The 20,886-nt window shown below is 34.1% G+C and overlaps 1 protein-coding gene across 7 annotated transcripts in view; it reads right to left on the minus strand.

The window, feature by feature from the left end:
* Nucleotides 1-20,886, minus strand: part of PCNX1 (pecanex 1) — a 173,033-nt gene that overhangs the window by 97,858 nt on the left and 54,289 nt on the right. For 4 of the 7 annotated variants that reach the window (XM_067028238.1, XM_067028237.1, XM_059055748.2 and 1 more), the window contains 3 exons: nucleotides 16,019-17,725; nucleotides 6,079-6,211; nucleotides 344-528 (listed from right to left, as the gene is read on the minus strand). In XM_067028238.1, coding sequence (XP_066884339.1) covers nucleotides 344-528; nucleotides 6,079-6,211; nucleotides 16,019-17,725 — 2,025 coding nt within the window. The remainder of the gene's footprint in view (nucleotides 1-343; nucleotides 529-6,078; nucleotides 6,212-16,018; nucleotides 17,726-20,886) is intronic. The other 3 variants (XM_059055752.2, XM_059055751.2, XM_059055750.2) reach the window with 2 other exon arrangements.

Here is a 20,886-nt window from a genome sequence, read left to right on the forward strand (position 1 = left end):
ATAATTTTTTAAAACTCAACATTTCACCACATGGTACAAATGCCAAGAAATAATAAAATTGCCCAAATCGTTATAAGAGGACAGTAAAGCATGAACATTTATTAATACTTTACCATTAATAGCGGACATGCTCAAAAGAAAATGTAGAGTAAGAGTTGAAAGAAACAGAAAAGGGAAAAGCAAATGTCAAATTTTCCTTATACACAGGGCAAATCCTAAAAAAAAAGTGCTCTTATGCATAGTTCCAAAATGAAACTATCTCAGGAAAGAAGTGTAATCATTGTTACCCATTATCTGCCACATCAAAGTTTTATGTCACCAAGATTGTATAAGGCCTGCGTACCAAGTTCATCGTGCAAACTGCTGCCGCCTACAGCAGATGCATTGTCATGTGATGCTTCTAAGTGGACACTCCCATTTCTCACCAGCAAGGAGGCACTAGCACTGAGCACTGCAGCCTGGGAAGGGGGGCGGGACTGGACTTTGACCTGGGCTGTGGACTGCTGGTCTTGCTGACCATCTTGAAGGCTAGGAAAAAACATGGATTGGGGAGACATTACAGGGAAGAAAAGAGAAAACAATAGCTAGAAGTCAATATAGAAAACTAATTATATAAAAAAAAAAGATTTCAATGTAATCTAAGAAAGAGCCAACAAACTTTGTAAAATATGCAGATCATACTGCTGGCTTAAAATTTCTGGTCTTTAGAAATCTGATTCATGGTGATGAACACAGAAAAAATTCAATGTATATGTAAAGCAACCAATCTGTGACACCTTTCCACCTCAAGTCAACAAAGTTCTAGTATAAGGAAAAAAGTAGCAAAGAAGAGTCACAAGTACACTAAATATATGTAGGCTGTTGCTGGTCCCTTATAGAAAAAAACTATTTTTTAGTTCAATATGCATTTTTATAAATAACCTTGACATAATTATTCTAGAATTGTTCTTTCAAATATTCTGGCATCTCAAATTCACAATAAGACAAAATTTCTATGCACTTGAAAACCAAAGAATCTTTATCAAATGCAACCAAGATGACAATTTTGAATCAAAAGAAAATCACAAACTAGTGAAGAAAACCAGAAGAAAAAAAAAACATTGACTCAATCAGGTGAAATAAAAATGACTGCTGAGATGCTAGAAGAAATATAATTCATATAAAGTGTTTTTTCTATCAAAAGCCTACATAGTTCTGAAATAAGACCACAGGCTTTATAATCAGGTGTTAGTTAACAATAATTATGTTCCCTTAGTGAATTTTGTTCTTATCTTTTCCAATTCATACCAAAGTTTCATTACAAGAATCCATCATTTTAGAAAACCATAAAAATAATTTGGAAACCAGTAATTTCTCAAGGGATATTATAGTCTTTTCTGAATTTTACAAAAATTTAAAAATACTTAGTATTTTGTGATTATAAATGTTATTAAAATTATCTAAATTATCTAAAAATTAGATAAAATTAAGAAACTATATTATATTCTTAGCTCATTTTGTATGTTTATATGTATTTTAAAACACTATGAATTTTAATTTTCTTAGTATAGCACTCAAATTTAAACTGATGAAACTCATGAAAACACTGAGTATAATTATTATATGTTGTTCTCTACATGATGTTCAATGCAACTCTGCACTATAATTAAAATTATTAGACCTTTTAGGAATTAAAAGAAGTATGCTACTTAGAATGGCCTTATTCGGTAACTTTATTATTTTCATGAGTATCAACGTGTCTCTAATCCTTTGAATTAAATACAGTGGTTTCTCTGATGTCTATAAAACAAGACTATTCCTGCTGCAGGCTGGGAAGAGAGCTGTAATTTGAAGTAGAGTTGAGCCTTGAACAATGTGGGGATTAGGGAGCCGAATCTCCAGAGTTGAAAATCCACGTATAACTTATAGTGCCCCTTCTTATCCACGGTTCAGCAACCAAAGATTCAACCAATTACGGATCATGTCATCCTATAGTATTTATTATCGAAAAAAACCCACATGTAATTGGACCCAAACAGTTCAAACCCATGTTGTTTAAGGGTCAACTGTAACCACGAAATAAGACTAAGTAAAAAATACTTCATATATTGCTTAAAGCTGTGGTTACGGTAACAGAACACACTCTGGAACTGTACTGTCTAATACAGTAGCCACACATGACTAAAGTAACTAAAATGTTAGTTCCTCATTCATGCTAACCATATTTCAAGTGCTCAAGAGCCACGTAACACAGCTAGTGGCTACCATGGCTACCACAGCTACTAGAGTGGGCAGAAGCTAGTAGTTAGTGTCTTCTATACTGGACAGTACAGATTATAAAATATTTCCACCACCACAAAAGTTCTGTTAATCACCACTACCTGAAACATTAATTTTTTTTCAGGCTTCTTTTAGAGCCAATAAAAAGTACATAATCTAAATAGAGCACAGGAATGTATGCAACATATTTAAAAAAAATAAGTCTGTAAAACACTGACTTAATGTTTACCAGCACTAACTTTTTTTTAAGTCATAACTATAAATAGTAAGTCTGTCCTTGGAAGCCATCTAATGTTATCCATAAACCTTACCAAAATGACCAAATTTCACAAGGGAGAAAATTTTGAGTAGCTCAAGTACTAAGATCCTTCAGATTCAGAAGACAAAATTTTATAATATATGTATATATACACTCAACAAATTTTTCCATCAATTTTTTCACTTAAAAGTCATAAACAAAGGTGCTATACGGCAGTTAGATGTATTCTAATGTGAACGTACTGAGAATACACTAATCTTCAACATATCCATATATAAAAGGTTTTCAAAATATTAGGCAATGCATGAAAATCAACTCCAGAATAAAGAAACAAAGAAAATTAGCCAAAATCTATGCAGCTGTAAATATCAAGTTTCTGAACATCAAAAGCTAGAAAAAAATATTTATGTCCCTTGAATTCCTGTTTTCAAGAATCCTTCAACAAGAAAAAAAGTATTATTTTTGCACAAATAGCTAGGAAAACTATTCCTGAAGGGTGGTACTTCACCTTAAGCTAACTAATAATTGACAAAAATTAATCTTTTTTACAATACCAATTATATATCAAAACTATCAGTTTCAGAAAAGGTAGCAACCATTTCACAACACAGCAAAAGGTAGAAAAAATTTAGGTTTCTAAACTATTGGCTATCAGTAGCATCACTGACATGCAGTCTTACTAATTAATTAACTCTTCTAATTTAAATGATAAAAAAATATAGTTGGTCTTAGTCTTTCCTTCCTCTGTACCACTTACTTAATATTTGACACATTCTGACACTAGTTATTATTCTGACACGAGTTAGTTATCTTTGTATGTATCTCCCCAACTAAACAATAAACTCTAAGAGTATGATCACATTATTGCTATGAATCTCCAGATTCCAGAGAACACTCAAAAGAGTATCCTGAACACAGTACACAAGCAACAAATATTTGGTGGATTCCTTCCTGAGTACCACAAAATGATATGAATTTCCAATTATGGACTCAGTTATTACTATGACCTTATTTGATTACAAGTCTTTCAATCTTATATTTAAAAAAATAAATCTAAGAATACAGTAAAGCTTCTTTCCCTTCCCCCAAATGCACTGATGATTTATTTTCATTCCAGTCCATTAACTAGAGTTCTAAAAGATATCACATTTAGGCTGATAAATATAGAACTAACTCTTAATATTAGTATTATAGAATTTTTAAATATTCATTTTTGTTTTTATCTCTAGTAACTGGGAAGAATTAATAAGGGCCTACAAGGTTAACTTAATGAACAAAAAAACTTTTAAAAGTAATTCTGAAATAGGATATTCTAACAACATAAAAAATACATTCAAATTCTCTTTGTGAGGAAATTGATGATTCACCCCCAATCTTTGGAGACATATACTTTACCAAGTTGCTTTTTAGACTGTCGATTACTTACACTATTCATTAAACTTTGAAATAAGTTAATAGATTTTACTGATATTTATAGAGTAATTATAATTAAAGTATTATCATACCTATTCCATTTCTTTTTGACAAGTTTTTCAAGGATAACCATGCTATCCTATATTTACTTAAAGATGAGATTATTATGTAACTCACATTGAGAATACCACTATTACTTTACCTGAATATTTTTGCAATTAAAAAAGATGGTTTTATTCAACTGGTATTTCTCCTAATTCCTCACAGCTAAATTTTATCTTATTTCATTCATAACGAAGTCAGCCTCTTTAAGATACATGCAATCTTTGTACCGGAAATATCATGGAACCTTAACAAAATCTACATGCTGACTGATTACTGGAAGACTACTTTCCAAAAATCCTAATGTTAGCCCTTTACAAATAAAGGGCTCACAGCATATCCCCATTTGAATGGCGATGTATTTAAAACCTTAGAAAAACATGGAGACATCCTATGTGGTTGGCTGGAGTTAGAACAGTTCTTTAATATTCCACCAGGCAGAGAAAAAAAACAAATTTGTCTACATTTGTTTAGTGAGTGAGATCCAAAGAATGAAAGGATTTTTAAAGACTAAAAAGAGAAGGTTAAAAAAAGATTAAGAAATATCAACATGGAGTGAGAAGGTAAGCAAAGAATATGTCTATGGCAAGTATTATTCAAGGGGAAAAAAGAAGAGGTTAGAAAACACAAAATAGGAAAAGTAAAATGAAATGGTGAACACTTTCTGCAGGTTGGGACTATACCCCAAATCCATCAGCAAAAAAAAGTTACCTCAGGGAGCAAAGGAAATAGAAGAGGAGGGCTCACAAAAAGTAAAGGCACTCAGAAAAGATTTCTAGACCAAATGTTTCTTTTCAATGGTTGCTTTCCCATTTTTATATTTTAAATATTGGTTTAACTAATCCACACTGCATTATAAATTATGTATTACTGCAGGATTAATTAGGAACAAGATCTATGAAAGATGAAGTTCCTGATTGCAATGTAAAACTCAGAAAAACAATCAAGTTTTAAATCCAAAGGGGAATATAAAATAAAGCAGTAATTTAAAGATATAAGAATTTTGCTACTTTCATGAACAAGATTTTAACAAGGGAAGGGATTTATCTCTTCAAACCTACCATGCATTCAACAGCAGTTATTTCACCAAATTTTCTTCCTTTTGAATTTCAAAATGTAGTAAAATAATTTGGGTAATGATGCTTTTGGACACAAGAGATTAATAAAAGCATACAGTATAATAACATACGCATTGCTTAAGCAAGCACATATATTTTCGTCCATATTTGTATTCTTTAAATAAAGCATAAGTCTTTTGAATAGGTTTTTTTATATTTCTAATTCAAGCCATAGGCTTATGAGATTTGACCTAATTGAGAATAAAAAAGCTTAAGAATTTCAATAAAAAATTACTCCCAAGATTATAAATAGATGCTTTCCTAATTAGGAATATTGGAAAAATAATTTTTTTTTGTTCAGCATACTATAGAGGTTGAGAAATTCACCATAAATGTACATACAAATATATATATATATCTGTATGTATATATCTCCAATTGACCATAAGTTACCAAAGATTAAATATTCTAGTTCCGTGTCATTTACTAGGTCCTGGTGATTAATTTTCAAGCAATGCAAAATAAAATATATCATATTTTAGTGAAATAAAATAATCAAACTGGTTTATCAGTGCTGATGTCAACAAGCTCACCACTCAGTCCATATTTGTTCATACTGAACACTGTTCAAGGTGTTCGGGAAAGATACTGCATTAATATTACTAATTTGGAGAAGGAAAAAAAATGAAAAGCTGACTTAAGGCCTCTACTTACATTTTTATAACTGCCCTAAAATAATTTTTGTGATTTAAAATTGGCTAAACCAATCTGATCATTTTCTTTAAATAATGCAATATAAGACATGCATAATGCAATAAGCTCACAGTCACATGCAGAGAAAGCCTAAAGAAGAGTAACGGTATAAGAAAGAAACTGGAAGACAAAGAAAAACAAAGCTATTTAATAAATGTTTTCTTGAGACTGACAGAACAAGTTAGAGGTCTGTTACATGCACGCTAAGCTTGGTGGAATTTTAAAATACCATACCTTAGGGGTGATCCGATGAGCAATGTAGGAGGGGTAGGGTTACTCCCTGCATTGTGCCGGCGCCGTACTGCCTGGCGCCTAAATGTGCTGCGTTCACGGCGAAATGACACTGCCTCCTCGCTGGCCTGTGCTGCTGCATCAAGACAGACTTAGGTCAAACAGGAGCCTAGGTCAGGGGTGTAAACAGCAGCTGAGCCTGTCCTCCCCAGATACGACAGATTAACCGTGAACCTATGAAAACCTTTTGGCTCAGCTAGTCAAGTTCCCTTTACTTTGAGGGTGGGAAGTCAGGGACTACACACGTTCCTTTTTATTAAAGATAATTGTTTCCTTAAAAATAATGTTTCTGATCTGTTATCTGGCCTCACCTTCTTCTCTTCAACCTCAATTTTCTATTTTAAGATCTCTGTTGTTTTAAATCTTTTTCTAAAAGTCTTGTTTATTTAGTCCCTTATTCCTCTACTAGCCCTTTAAGTCAGCCTTATGTATGTGTCACTTACAACCAATGGTAAAGGGGCATTAATTTCTTCCTTTCATGAAGACAGTAGAAGCAACAATGATAGTACTCGTGATGACGACGAGGAGTCAGGCAGTAAGTTTATCTCACACTACCCTGTGCCACAGTTTTGGCAGCATTAAATGAAACTGCTGCCTGCTATGCTGCACAACTAGCTTTTTAAATGCTCAATGCAAGGTAGCATGTGTATATGTTAACTGTAGAGTAGTCTGCTGCCATCAAACTTTATTCAACTCCATGCCCTCACACTGGTCCCCTCAACACTAGGAAGTAAATGTCGGCAAAATTTCACCAAAAAAATTAGAAACCCATAGCTTAATCCAAAAGCAATAAAGTACAAACTAAAACCAAATATATAACAATGAGAAAATCAAAACTATGGCTTAATAGAATTACATAAAATTTTGTAAAACCAGTACTGATTTGGGTTTCTAAAACAAAACGCAAAATGATATTTGAATCTGAAACAATTGTTTCCTATAGTGATATGAATATTTTAAGAATCATTTTGATTTTGAGAAAGGGTATTTTGATATTAAAGATGAATAAAGACAAAACAACTTAGTCCCGATGACATTTTATTTCACAACAAATGAAACTTTCTTTTTAGCAAGTATGAAATGGATTACAAAATCAACAATGTTGTATTTGGACCTCAGTTCTGACAAGCGTTCTTGACATTGTGAAGGCGTTACTAATTCCCATCATTATTCTGCTTAGCAACAGCCATTTCCATCAATTTAAATGTTGATTTTAATAAAGTATTCTTTTAAATGTTTACACTTTTATCTCTTCCCCAGGCTGCCCCAGTGAACGTTCTTTGTGTAATTAATCCATTATAATTAGGAATATATGGATTACCTCCAGAAGACATGGACTTCTCTATCTTTAGGCAATGTTTTCTTTTATTAAAGGGATGACAAGCACAGAATTATTTCACCCGCTTGGCAAGCTTCTGCCGGTAAAGTGTAAGTCACAAATAACGGGTCAACAATTTACATTCCTTCTTTCTTTTTCTGCTCACGCACTCCAGTGACATTCTAAAGTTAGACAACTAAATCAGAATTAGGCTTTGGGGCTTTGAATCCAAACCAAACTTGACTCCCGGAGCTAATACTTCTTTTCTTTTCTTCCACCAGTTTTATTGTGATATAATGAAAATTCCTTTAATGTGAAAAGGCTGTTACTTGTGATGTAAAAGCTCATGTATACAAAAATTATATATGGCTTGTGAGAACAAATAATGCTGATTAAATATGATTATTTAGAACTGTGCTGTCCAACATGGTAACCACTAGTCATATATGGCTATTTAAACTTAAATTAATGAAAATTAAAAGTTCAGTTTACCAGATTCATGACCCGCATTTCAAGCGCTCAACAGCTGCATGTGGCCAGATACAGACACTTCCATCACCACAGAAAGCTGTATCGTATGGTGCTAATTTAGAGAGTCAAGGATGCCTGTTTGTCACTGTAACCTACAGAGCATATTGTGTGCTTTGCCTATTCCTGACAACCAAGACCTCAACAAAGGAAGCAGTAACCAGCACTGTCACTAAGAAGAAAATATAATATTGGCATGGCAGTCATTGGATGAAGGATAAAACAAAGCAAACAAGCCACTTGAAAGAAGAAATGAGAAATTAGATGAGTGACTCGTGTACCTGTTAATGGTTCTCAGACGTCAGTAAGGTTAATTTGGGTTATGACATTTTAAGTCACTATTTTAAACCTCAATTCAATTTTTGAAATTATATTGAAGATTTCTATTCTTTTGTTGTAATAAACTATTGCTCAATTTACAGGTCAATTCACTTCTCTTAAGAAACTTTCAAACATTCTTTCTAGTTTTAGATATGTTGTTTCAACCAAAATAACAGAGCAAATTTACCCAGATAGAACTTAAAGAGAATAATTTAATCCATAAAATGTACTAAAATTATTCAGAAGGATTTGGAAAAAAGTAATAGATGATCACTGAATACTGAGAAGAGGAAGAAGGGACATAGGAAACAGCTTTCTTTACTATCTTCCTTCTACTGAGGACTTAATGGGGTTAATTTAAAATAAAAGCTAGTTATTCCATAGTATTGGGACAAAAAAACAAAACTACAGTGTCCATTTGTAGTCAAAACATTCTTTGGCTTCTCCAGAAGGCACTTTTTTTTTTTTTTTTTTGCTAGTAACATACCACTTACATTTTGTTATCTGCAAAATAACCATTAACACTATTTTCTTAATAAAATAATTTTAGAAACATATCAAAAGTTTAGACATCCATAGAACAATGTATTAAAATGGAGTTATGACTACTGCCCGTGTTATCCTCTGTAATATTCAGGGTATAAATAACCAATGATAAAAGAATATTCAATGTTTACTAGAGTCACCCCTTTAACAGTAGCTAGGATCACACATTCAGCTGAAAACACTGTGCTATTATTTATGGTCACACAAATAAGATTAAACCATGCCCCCGGCCCTGGGAAGGTGCTACTTATATAGAACATTTCCATTTGGAACAGGTTCCAGTGGGGGTCCAGTTCTCTTAGAGCCGAGGGGGAAAAAGTGTCTAAAGCTTAAAAATAATTCGCTGTAAGCATGCTCAGTCACATAAGTTATAGCCTTACTTGATGAAAATTCACTTCCACAATCCAACTACAAAAAACTCTTTTGGAATCTTTTAACTTTATAAGGGAAAGAAAACAACAATAACAAAATCTTTTAACTAGGGAACCAGAGAGGAGAGAGAAAACACTTTAAAACCTGGTTTTGAAATTGATACTGCTTACAACTCAGTATCCCCTGGCAAAGAATAAAATTAACTAGTATAATAATAAGAGTATAAAATACAAACAGTAAAAATTTAGCACTCTAGGTATAACTAAATTTTATGCGTGTGTAGGTAAAGGAGAAAAAAATCACAAACATTCAAGTGATTCAAAAACCATGAATGGCAAGACAGATTCAAAGCACTTTCAAGGACATATATTTAGACAAATGTGAGTTTTTTAACACTTTTTAAAAAAAATTATGAGGGCTTCCCTGGTGGCGCAGTGGTTGAGAGTCCGCCTGCCGATGCAGGGGACACGGGTTCGTGCCCCGGTCCGGGAAGATCCCACATGCTGCGGATCGGCTGGGCCCGTGAGCCATGGCCGCTGAGCCTGGGTGTCCGGAGCCTGTGCTCCGCAACGGGAGAGGCCGCAGCAGTGTGAGGCCCGCGTACCGCAAAAAAAAACAAAAACAAAAACAACAACAAAAATATTATAAGAGTCTTGACTTTCTAATTATTTCTTTGTGTTAAAAAAACTTCAAGAGACTGAATTACGATCATAAGTTCACATAATTTACCTCTATTTCTGGAGTAGCGATACAATCATTCAGTTAAGTTTAAACATTCTCATGCACAAGGCACAGATATCTGAAGATACTTTAGACAGCTGTGGTCTGATCTATTCCTAAAGACCACAGAGAAAACAAAATACACACCTCCCGCCTAAGGAGTTACTTCCCACTTATCTCAACGAGTTAAGGAAAATTCTACACATTCTATAGTGAATTATTTTAATGCACTATTTTTTTTTTAATATGGGGGTATTAAAACAATAGACTTCCAGTTTGTTTTAGTCTGTTAAAAAACAGGGAAAGCATTAAAGGCACTAATATACTTTCAGGATGACTGGGATGGCACAAAAGAGCACAATATGGTGAGGCAGGAGGTGAGGGTTTTTCATATTGTATCTCAAAAATTGGAAAGTTACGAGCAAAACTACATATAGAAAAAGATGCCACTTAAAAATGATGTGAATCATACAGCTGACTGCTTAGTAAAAGGATTCATATGTAATAAGATGCTTTCTAGTTGTTGCATGCTGCTATGGCTGGCCTCTTGTTATAGCTCAATGGCTAGTAAATGAATTGATAAAAATTTAGACAGAAGACAATGCTCAAGAAAGGTGTTATTTTCAGAGGGGAGTGTCTATTGTAGGAAAAAAGAAGTAAATCTGTGAAGATCACGAAAATAAAAATGTGTGTTTTGGTACCACAGAAGCAAGCTGTTTAAGCAAACACTTTAAGGAAAAAAGATGAAAGTATGAAACAAATATATACACATTTCAGAAAATTTTAAAAAATATATAAACATTCTGAAATACACTGAAATATTCTTCAAGGTAAAAATTATTTTACTTAAGAATTAAGTTACTATATGAAGAAATGAACATTCAAATTATTTTGCAAAAAAATTTTTAAAGGAAATATTTTAGTCTAGGCATGAAATCCATTTTATCTAAACATCTTTTCCCTTTCTTACTTTCCATGTCAGTCAATAATGATGCTAACATCAGCATGCAAAGATTTTGTTCTAATATAGAAACAAATGCTTATAAGCATCATTTTCTGGTAGGCCAAAGAACAAGAATCTGCTGCACAATTTCTAAGCATTCATTCTGAATTAAAATAATTTCCATCTATGAAAACATTTTAAAGGTCTACTCTATTTTTTGACACATAAACCAACAAACAGTAGCAAACAACAACAAAATTATTAGCTGTATCTTGAGTTAGAGAATTTGCATATCTCTATTGATACTCTCCATAATCCCAGGCAGTCAAACAAATACAGTTGGGTAGACAAAGTTAAATGATACTCTGAAGTCATTTAGGAACAGTTCCTAAAAGATATATAGTTTAAGGATTACTTACTTTCATAGGTGATTCTTAATCTTTTTGAATCCTTTGTGAATGGTCTGATAGACCCTCTCTCCTGGAAAACTGCACTCAGAAACAATTTTGAATATATTTTCAGGAGATTCACTATATTAATAAGGGATCATTAGTGAAGAATATATATTTGAAGTGACATATTTGAAAAGGAAAACTTCCTTACAAATGGCATCAGTGTCTTAGTTTTCATAATAAATCTAAAAAGCACTTGACACATGGAAGCTTGTTAGAGTCTGATCATTAACTGTGAGACATGCTGAAACAGTTATTATTACTGTTTCACAATTGAGGAAACTGAGACACAGGTTTAATGGCTTGCCAGACTATCCAGTTAGTAATTAGAGGTGGTATTAAAATGTAACTGTTTGATTCCTTATACAGAACTTTACTGCTGCTAGAAAGAATGGGCTGGTTTTGGGAATTTGATACACTAACCCTTATTTGCCTCATCAATAAAATATCTCTTTTCTGGACACTGCTTTAAGAGAAGATAATTTTTTCAAGTAACTGAAGCATATTACTATATCTAATGAGCGTTCTTCTATGTGGTTTTATATGTCTAAGCTTTCTTCTCAGTATAGACTAAATATAATACACTCTTTCCTTAGTCACATACATTTATTAGTGTGTTATACTGTAATACAGCATTAAGTTATGATACTATGATGTTCCTGAACAAATTAAGATCATTTGCCCTGCATTTAATAACTCCCTACCATTCTGTTTTGGGCACTGGTGTGTATGGTTATTACAGCTTCTGTAGAATTAGCAGTGCATTTCTTCTGCTGTCATTATTTTTAGCCTCTACAAGCACCTCTCCCTTTCTACTAATTTTCTTCTTCTCACTTACTATGTTGACTGGGAAATCAGAAAATTAAGTTTCTTAGAATTTAGAGTCCCTCTATTCAGTAAAATAAAACAGCTTTAATCCACATATTCTTGTCTGTTCAGTGGTCTTTGTCTTTTTGTTTCAATTATATTTGGGATCAAATTTACATGTATGGTACAAACACTCATAAACTGTTTCTCAAGAAGATTTGGCTTTTCTTTAAACAAAGTGATATTCCCTTAAAAAAAGACTATCTTTGGTTCTCAACACAGAAATATTATAATAGCATCCTATTTCATGCTTATAAAATAGTGACCCAAGTATTACATTTTTAAAATAATTTTCTCAAACAGAAAAACAGAGGTTGAGAAATTCAGAAAAAAATACAAAGAATAACAGAATGAATATAAACCTTCCTATTCTGGTTGCTCTTTATAGTCTGTTGAATCAGGCAATATATAAGTTTAAGTTACCCAAAAGAAAACAGGATAATTTTCTATCATATATAACTTGTCTGTACTTTTTATTCCTAAAATACTAGTCATAAGTTATTAAAGATGTGCTTTATAATTATAAAAGAAAAATTAAATGCAAAAAAAGAGATCATCAATAGCAAATGTCTTAGCCTGAATATAAAATTTTCCTGCCTAAGCAATCACAGAATATTATTGATGAAATCCAATTTTAACCAAAGTACTAGATCAATGGTGAGATGTTCTATGAAAACAATCATTTGCTATGTGACTGAGTATCAAAAGAAAAGTTACATGACATATTGATGCCAAGGTAAGAATAAAATCCATATTACTAGATTAGATATTAATAAAAATATTTTTTGGTATTATGTAAGAAATTATAAATTCAGATTATTTATTTTTACTATTATTGAGGTTCACAATGGCACAATGAGAGTATCTTTAATGTATTTCCATATCTAATTATTTTCTTCAACTTTAAGGACAGGATACATATGAGTATCGTAACAGAATAGCCTGTGAAATAGAAACATCAGCACTATTAAGCTGTTACTATGTGCCAGGCACTGTTGTAAGCATTTTACATCTATTAACTCCTTTAGTCCTCATAAAAACCCTATAGGATGGGCGAAGCTGGGGCGAAGTGAGAGTAGCATCGACATACATACACTACCTAATGTAAAACAGATAGCCAGTGGGAAGCAGCAGCGTAGCACAAGGAGATCAGCTCGGTGCTTTGTGACCACCTAGAGGGGTGGGCTAGGGAGGGTGGGAGGGAGGCTCAAGAGAGAGGGGACATGGGGACATGTGTATGCATGTGGCTGATTCACTTTGTTGTGCAACAGAAAGTAACAAGGTATCGTGAAGCAATTATACTCTAACAAAGATCTATTAAAAACAAAAAACAAACCCCCGTGGGATAGAAACTACTATCATATCCATTTTAAGATGAGGAAGCCAAGGCTTAAGAAGGTAAGCAGCTTTCCCGGAGTCACGACTACAATGAGCCCATATACTAACAAGGATGTATTACTCCATGTCACTGTATTAGGTACCTGCTATTTTAGAATATTTTATTTTAGTACTTTAAAGTACACTTCCTTAGTTCCATCCTTCCACAGGACCAACACCCATTCAGCTTAAAGACAAGACAAAAAGAAATCATCAGGGAGCTCATTAACACATCCAAATTCATTAGGACAAAATCTACTTATGGTTTGTGTATAGCCATGTGAATGGTCAAGCAGTACCCTCTGTTGTGCTGACACATTTCAGGAGTAGAGTACGTAAAGCAGAATAGATAGCCAAAAAAATTTCTCCTAATTATCAAAAAGAAGTAACAATCTAATAAATTTTACAAAGTACTTGGGAGTCTATATAATTTTTAAATAATGAAAACCAAAATATATCCCCTCCCACTACCACCAATTATCCAAAAAGCCCAAACAAGACCCTAATAAAATGTCATGAAAACCAACTAAATATAAATCCAAATATGTTTAAGCAGTTTAGTTTTGATCTTATTTTTATTCTAAACACACTGAAGCTCAAATAAAAATAGCCCCGACAATGCCTTCCTTTGGCAAAAAATGTTTTTTAACAGTCCATAGATGATTACATTTATTCCACTAAAGTGCGTGGGAATTTTTAGCTCATTATTTGTTTCTTATTAACAGTCTATGATTTGTTTTTTTTTAAAAAAAAAAATAAGAACACAAACAAAAGAAAAGCTGGAATCTGGAAAAATGAGGGCTCATCTTAGTCAAAGATCAGCACTGAGAAGCAAATAAGACCTTCATATAACTTTTCCTAAAAAACACAACGCCCCACATCCCTATGCAAAGGAAATGGCATTTTAAATACAAAGACATAAGATTTACTACAGCTCTTACACATATTTTAGTATTTACATTTCAACAATATTTAGAACAGCAATATTTTTCTATCATTGCATATTCACTCTTAAAATTTATTTTAATGACTTTAATAAAAATTAAGCTATAATTTAAAACCCAATGGTTTCTTGCATATTGTGAACATATCTGATATGATTTGTGTGAGAAATCATGAAAAGCATTTCAGACCTTTTATAAAAAACAGAATGATACCCACATCAAAGACTTGAGAGAATTTAATTACTATACTGTCACCAAAAGATTGTAACTTCAGATATAATTAGTTCTCAATATTTAAGTCTGACAGACTACTTTCTTCCTTAGGTACTAAAGATCATTTTTTTACATTCCCATTAGAAATTAATCTTTGTTAGAAACTATACCAAAAGAATGTTTACCACATTATGGACTTTTAAAACACTATGGGTGAAATTAGAATTCTTTTGAGAGAAAAAGTTTGTTCCTTGTTTCAGAATGTTTGTGCAAACAAAAAACTCAGTTTAACTTTTCATAAAAGACTGAACATTACTACAGCAACAGACTATAAACTTTAAAACTAAAGATATAAGCTTTATTAAAGGATATGAGGTGGAGGATAAAAAAGCCACGTGCTAGCTAGCAACACAGGACTTCATTCTTCTGATTCTAGTCAAGAATGAGATTCCATAATAACCAGAGTAAGCAAACTATTCTGGGCAGAAGGAAATGCCAAGAAACAACTCTGAAATAAACAAAACAGCCAATACACACTGACAATATAAAATCACCTATCAAATTCTGCACAATTCCTCATAAACCTGAAATAAATAAGCTATTACCTTACTCAAAACACCATCACTGTTATCACAGGGAGCACCATATATCCACTAATGGACAATAAATGTCAATATAAACTATAAATGCTGATTAATAAATTTAATGTGAAGTTACAGAAAAAAAATAAAATGTTTTTAATGCCTAAAACTTGAGTAAGCAAGAAATAAAACCAAAGAGACAGACAAAAAAAGAGCCACAAGTTTTCAAAGTACACAGTCAGAACTAAAGTAATATTTGGACAAATCTTATACAACAGGTTGAGTGACTTAATTCTGAAAGTTCAGTAGCACACATTGTATAAGACAGAACTAAAAATGGTTTGGCACCCTAATAAAATTCTACATTTTGTTGTTGCTATGGCTGTACAAAGGAGGAAGGGGACCAATTTTTTGTTACTCCTGGTAAAACATTAACAGGTGGCAAATGGCTTAGAAAAGGTGAATGCCCTCAAGAACAAACTGACATACTCAAATAATACAACGAAAAAACATTTTCTTGGTGTTCACACCAAAACCTTTTCTAAGATAGCCATCTCCCTCTTCGTGGAAAGAAAGTTTATTTTACCAACATAGTGGAAGAGGGGCTATTAACACAAAATACACTCTAAATTGGTACTCCAATCAATAGCATCAAAAATTACAGTGACTCCTGGGTAAATCTCTTCCTGCAATTTACTTACCTCCACTGACTGCGTCTTGCTCTTCGCCTTCAGGAAATGCAACCTGGCTTGGCAAGCTATTCCTAGATCGAGTGACTGTCTCTAATTGGGAAGCCCGTCCCAATAAAGATAGCTCATCTAGCACCTCTCCCTCTTTGGCCTCGAGATCTGATTTTGAAGTGGTTAAGGGTTCTATGCTTTCGGGTGCCATCAGCCTAGTGGAGTCATTCAAACATGCTACCGTGCCGCTGTCCAGGCTCAACACTCGGGCCCGAGTCTTGGCACTATTTGTGCTGGAAGTCCGCCGTGCTGTCCGCTTTTTGCCAGTTCCTTCAGGGCCCAGATGGGCTTTGTGTGCGTGCTCAGAGTCGGTGCCCCTCTCCTTAGGGGCGTGTTTGGTCTTTAGGGCGCTGTATCTGCCCTCGGGAGACTGACATGAATGAGAAGTGGTGCTAGAAGAGCTGTCACTGCCGAACTGGTGAGCAGACTGAACGCTTGACGCTCTGCTCAAGTCACTTTGGTCACTGGAGTCCTCATCGTGACAGAATATAGCACTATGTGGCTTGGTAGCAGAAATACCTCGAAAGGACACATAGTCCCTATGCCGACTTGAATCAAAACTGCTGGCCCGTTTTTTTCCTGTCCGTCTCCTGCCTGACTTATGAGCAGAGGCTGTCCGGTGGATTAAACTAGAGGATTTAGGTCGTACATCCCCTTCCTTTTGCTTTCCACCAACATCTTTACCAACTTTTGAATCCACTGAAACAGCTGACTTATCACTCTCCTCCTCTTTGTTTTCAGCAGTTTTCCCAAGTGGTGTGTCCCCCTGTGAAGTAAATTCATTTGCATGGGGGTTTTTATTGGCTTCTTCAGATGCAGAGGTGCTGAGACCTTTCTGATTGTGCATATTATCAGAGCTATTAGAATCCTTGGCTTCTTGAACCCCACTATTCGTACTCACTTCCAAGGCAGTTTTCTCACTGCTAGTCCTCTTGTCACTGGCACAGCTACTCGTGTCCTCTGGCTCAGCGCAGCACTCTTTCTTCTGCCCACCGTTCTCTCCCACTTGGGGAGACTCCTCGCGCTCTGACAAGACGCTCTCTATGTGAGTGGAGCTGGTCTGCTCGCTTCTGTAGCTGCTGACGGTGCTGTGAGTGTCGCGGTCCGTCCCACTGCAGTAGCTCTCTGTTGAGCCACTACTGCGCGTGCTCAGGCTCCGCAAGCTGTCTATGCTTTTGTCTGCTTTCAAGGGTTTGCTCTTCCCACTTTTGGTAGGTGGCTGAGAATTACTGTTTTTCAGCTCACCAACAAGCTGAAATTCCCCAGATAAACAAGAATTTTCCACCAAGGATTCTTTGGATCCAGAATGAGGCTTAGAAGATTCTAACTCACTAACAGGATCTAACCCACGTCTTTGCTGATACAGAGGGAAGTCATTCAGTGAAGTGTCTGGAAAAGCCACAGCAGAGCTAGAAGTCCGTGGTACACCTCGTGGCCGGTGATCTTTCCTGTAAGAGTGTGAATGTAAAGGGACAAGGGATGCTACTTCTGTGTCACAGGCACTGGACAGAGACTGCTCAATGTGGTGGTGGTGGCTGTGATTTGGCAGGCTCACTTTGTCACTGAAGTCTCTTGGTATGTCCTGTCCACATGAGGATAAGGACGGCTGAATGGAGATGAAGGAATCATTGGAGACCAAACGGAAGAGCTTCCGATCAGTTGCCAAATCTGTTTCAAACATATATTTGGAAATGTTAACACACATCTACGATCCGTTTTTCTACTGTTTAACAATGGAAAGAATTCACAGTGTACCGTAAAAGTATAAACAATTTCTCAAGTAGCTTACTGAGTAACAGTTGACCAGTCATTCCAAAGGGCTGGTTTTATTTCACAGCTGTACAAAGAAAGCATTCTACTAACGGAATGAACTCAATTTCTAAATCTTCAACTGGCTTCAGAAAAAGTTCTATAGATTATTAACAATAAAATAAGAAGCAATGAAGGATTATACTTAAAATGAACCTGGATTTCTGTGCAAGTTCTGTCCCTAACTTACTAACTGGGTAACCTTGGGTTACCTTTCTAAGCCTCTGTTTCCTCATCTGTAAAATGTGATATCAATCTCACTTAGTACCATGGAATAACTGAGTTAATAACATAATTGCTTAGCACAATGTATGGTAGCTATGATTATTTTACCTTGCAAAATTAAGAATCTTTAAAAAAACTAATATAATTGCTTTACAAATCCACAAAAACCTAGAGTAATCAGAAACAAACAAAAAAATCAAAAGGCTGACCAATGCACAGACAAGATGTGATATAATGATATAAAATATGTTACTGTTCACAGTGGTTGAAAAAAGTTAAAACAATAATTACAGGGCAAAATACTACATTTTATCTTTCACCACGGATGCAACAATTACAAAATGCTTCATGAAAAAAATACATATCCCCTCCTCTATCTGTAAGACTATTCCTTTAATTCTCCATTTAGGGCTGTGATTAGTGACTTGAGTTTTCATATATACTATGTATATAAATATAGATATAAATATAAATAAACCCATCTACCCACCTACCTACATAGTAATTTATCTTGAAATATAGCTTGACAACCGAACTGCACAATAGCTGATTTTTTATATACCTTTTGACAGATAAGGATGGTTGAATCTGCTGTTAGTTCAATAAAATGAAATCTTATTGTCTTATTTGTCATAACTAGATAGGAAAAATACAATAACAGATTCTATAATAAGTTAGACTCTTCCCATTAGTTACCTTAAATAATACAAGCATACATTTTCCCTTAAGATTAATATAAAATAAAAATGAACTACAAGAAATATTTATGTACTTTAAAAAATATAAATGTAGCTTAGATCTAAGTAATTAAAAACTTACAGGTACCCTCTAGAATGTACCATACAAATTGTGATTTATAAATGACACATTAGGCTTTATCTTATATTTTAAAGTCTTCAAGATAAGTGAAACCGATGTTCTTTTCATTTGTCCAAACTGTGCCACTGTACTTGGGTTCTTATATTCTCTAAAAACCCAAATTTAAAAATCAGTACTGTATTTACTTTTTTGTAGTATTAATTTGTAATGTTATTTCTAAAAACTCTCTATATCCCTAATAAGCAATTATGGGATGGTGTAATAATCACATTTCAAGGATATGAATTTCATAAAACAAAAACTTAACTGAGTAAGTAGTTGAAAATCACTAATTCTAAAATACAACAAAAGACTTTTAAAAAAATACTAACGATCAAAACCAACTCCTTTCCAAGACATTAATAAAGCAGAAATTTAAGTTTTTCATTTTAAAAGATGAAGCCAAACTTGCTTTAATACATGTGCTTTTTTCAGTGTTGCTAAATAAATATACCATAATAAGTTTGACTTTGTCAGGAAGAACTTTAGGTGGTTTTAGGAAACTTCCAAGTAAACATGTCTTCTTAGACATTTTTCTTACGGGTAGCAATACTGTCAAAGACAAGCTCAAATTAACCCAGAGAGATACTATTTTTCATCTAATTAAACTTTTTTCCAGTGATAGCTACCAGTAGTGTTCAGGATAAGAAAAGCATCTCACATACTGCTCATGGCGGTGCAAACTAGTGCAACCAACCTTCTGCAAAGCAATTTAGCAATGTTGCCAAAAGCCTTCAAAAATATACTTACCCTTTGATCACTAACTATTTCTAGAAATTTTTACTAAAGGATAAAAATCAGATATGCAAATAAGGTTTTAGAAAAAGGTTGTTCATCTCAGGTTGTTATAAAACTCCTTAAAACACAGAACTATAAAAATGTCCAATAAAATGAGGTTGAATAAATTACATTGTCTAGTAATAACACCATGCAGGCACTACAAATGTTTTCAAAGATTATGTAATATGAGAAAATACTTACAGTGAAAAAGATGGCACTATATAAAAAATATGGGGGCTTCCCTGGTGGCTAAGTGGTTAAGAATCTGCCTGCCAATGCAAGGGACACGGATTCGAGCCCTGGTCTGGGAAGATACCACATGCCGTGGAGCAATTAAGCCCATGTGCCACAACTACTGAGCCTGTGCTCTAGAGCCCGTGAGCCACAACTGCTGAAGACCGTGTGCCTAGAGCCTGTGCTCTGCAACAAGAGAAGCCACCACAATGAGAAGCCCGCGCCCAGCAACGAAGACTAGCCCCCACCCGCTGCAACTAGAGAAAGCCCGCATGCAGCAATGAAGACCCAACGCAGCCAAAAATAAATAAATTAATTAAAAATATATATGTAACTCCAGTCTGTAAGAGTTAGAGAATACTAAAGGTATATGTACATATGTTTGTAGGAATGTTAAAAGTAATATACCATATTTAGCCATAAAAAGGAATAAAGTCCTGACACATACTATAGCATGCAAAGTGAAAGAAGCCAGACACAAAAAGCCGCATATTACATAATTCCATTTATATGAAATGTCCAAAATAGGCAAATGCATAGCAACAGAAAGTAGATTAGTGGTGGCCAGGGACTGGTTGAAGGAGGAAATGGGGAGTATAATGGTTATGGGTTTCTTTTGGGTGTGATGAAAATGTTCTGGAGTTGGATAGTGGTCATGGGTACCCAAATCTGTGAATATACTAAAAACCACTGAATTGTATATTTAACAGGGTGAATTTTATGGTATGTAAACTATATCACAATAAAAAATAAGGAAAAAAGTGACATATGAAAAAATATTAACAACAGTTATCTCAATGGCAGAAGTGTAAATTATCTTCTTCCTCATACTTAACTGTATTTTCTAGAATTAACATACTACTTTTACAAACAAAAATCACATCTTCCTCCTCTCTTCTAGATCATCCCCATCAACTATAAAA

Source organism: Kogia breviceps, chromosome 3 (assembly GCF_026419965.1).
Source record: "Kogia breviceps isolate mKogBre1 chromosome 3, mKogBre1 haplotype 1, whole genome shotgun sequence".
In the NCBI taxonomy this organism is placed as follows: domain Eukaryota; kingdom Metazoa; phylum Chordata; class Mammalia; order Artiodactyla; family Physeteridae; genus Kogia; species Kogia breviceps.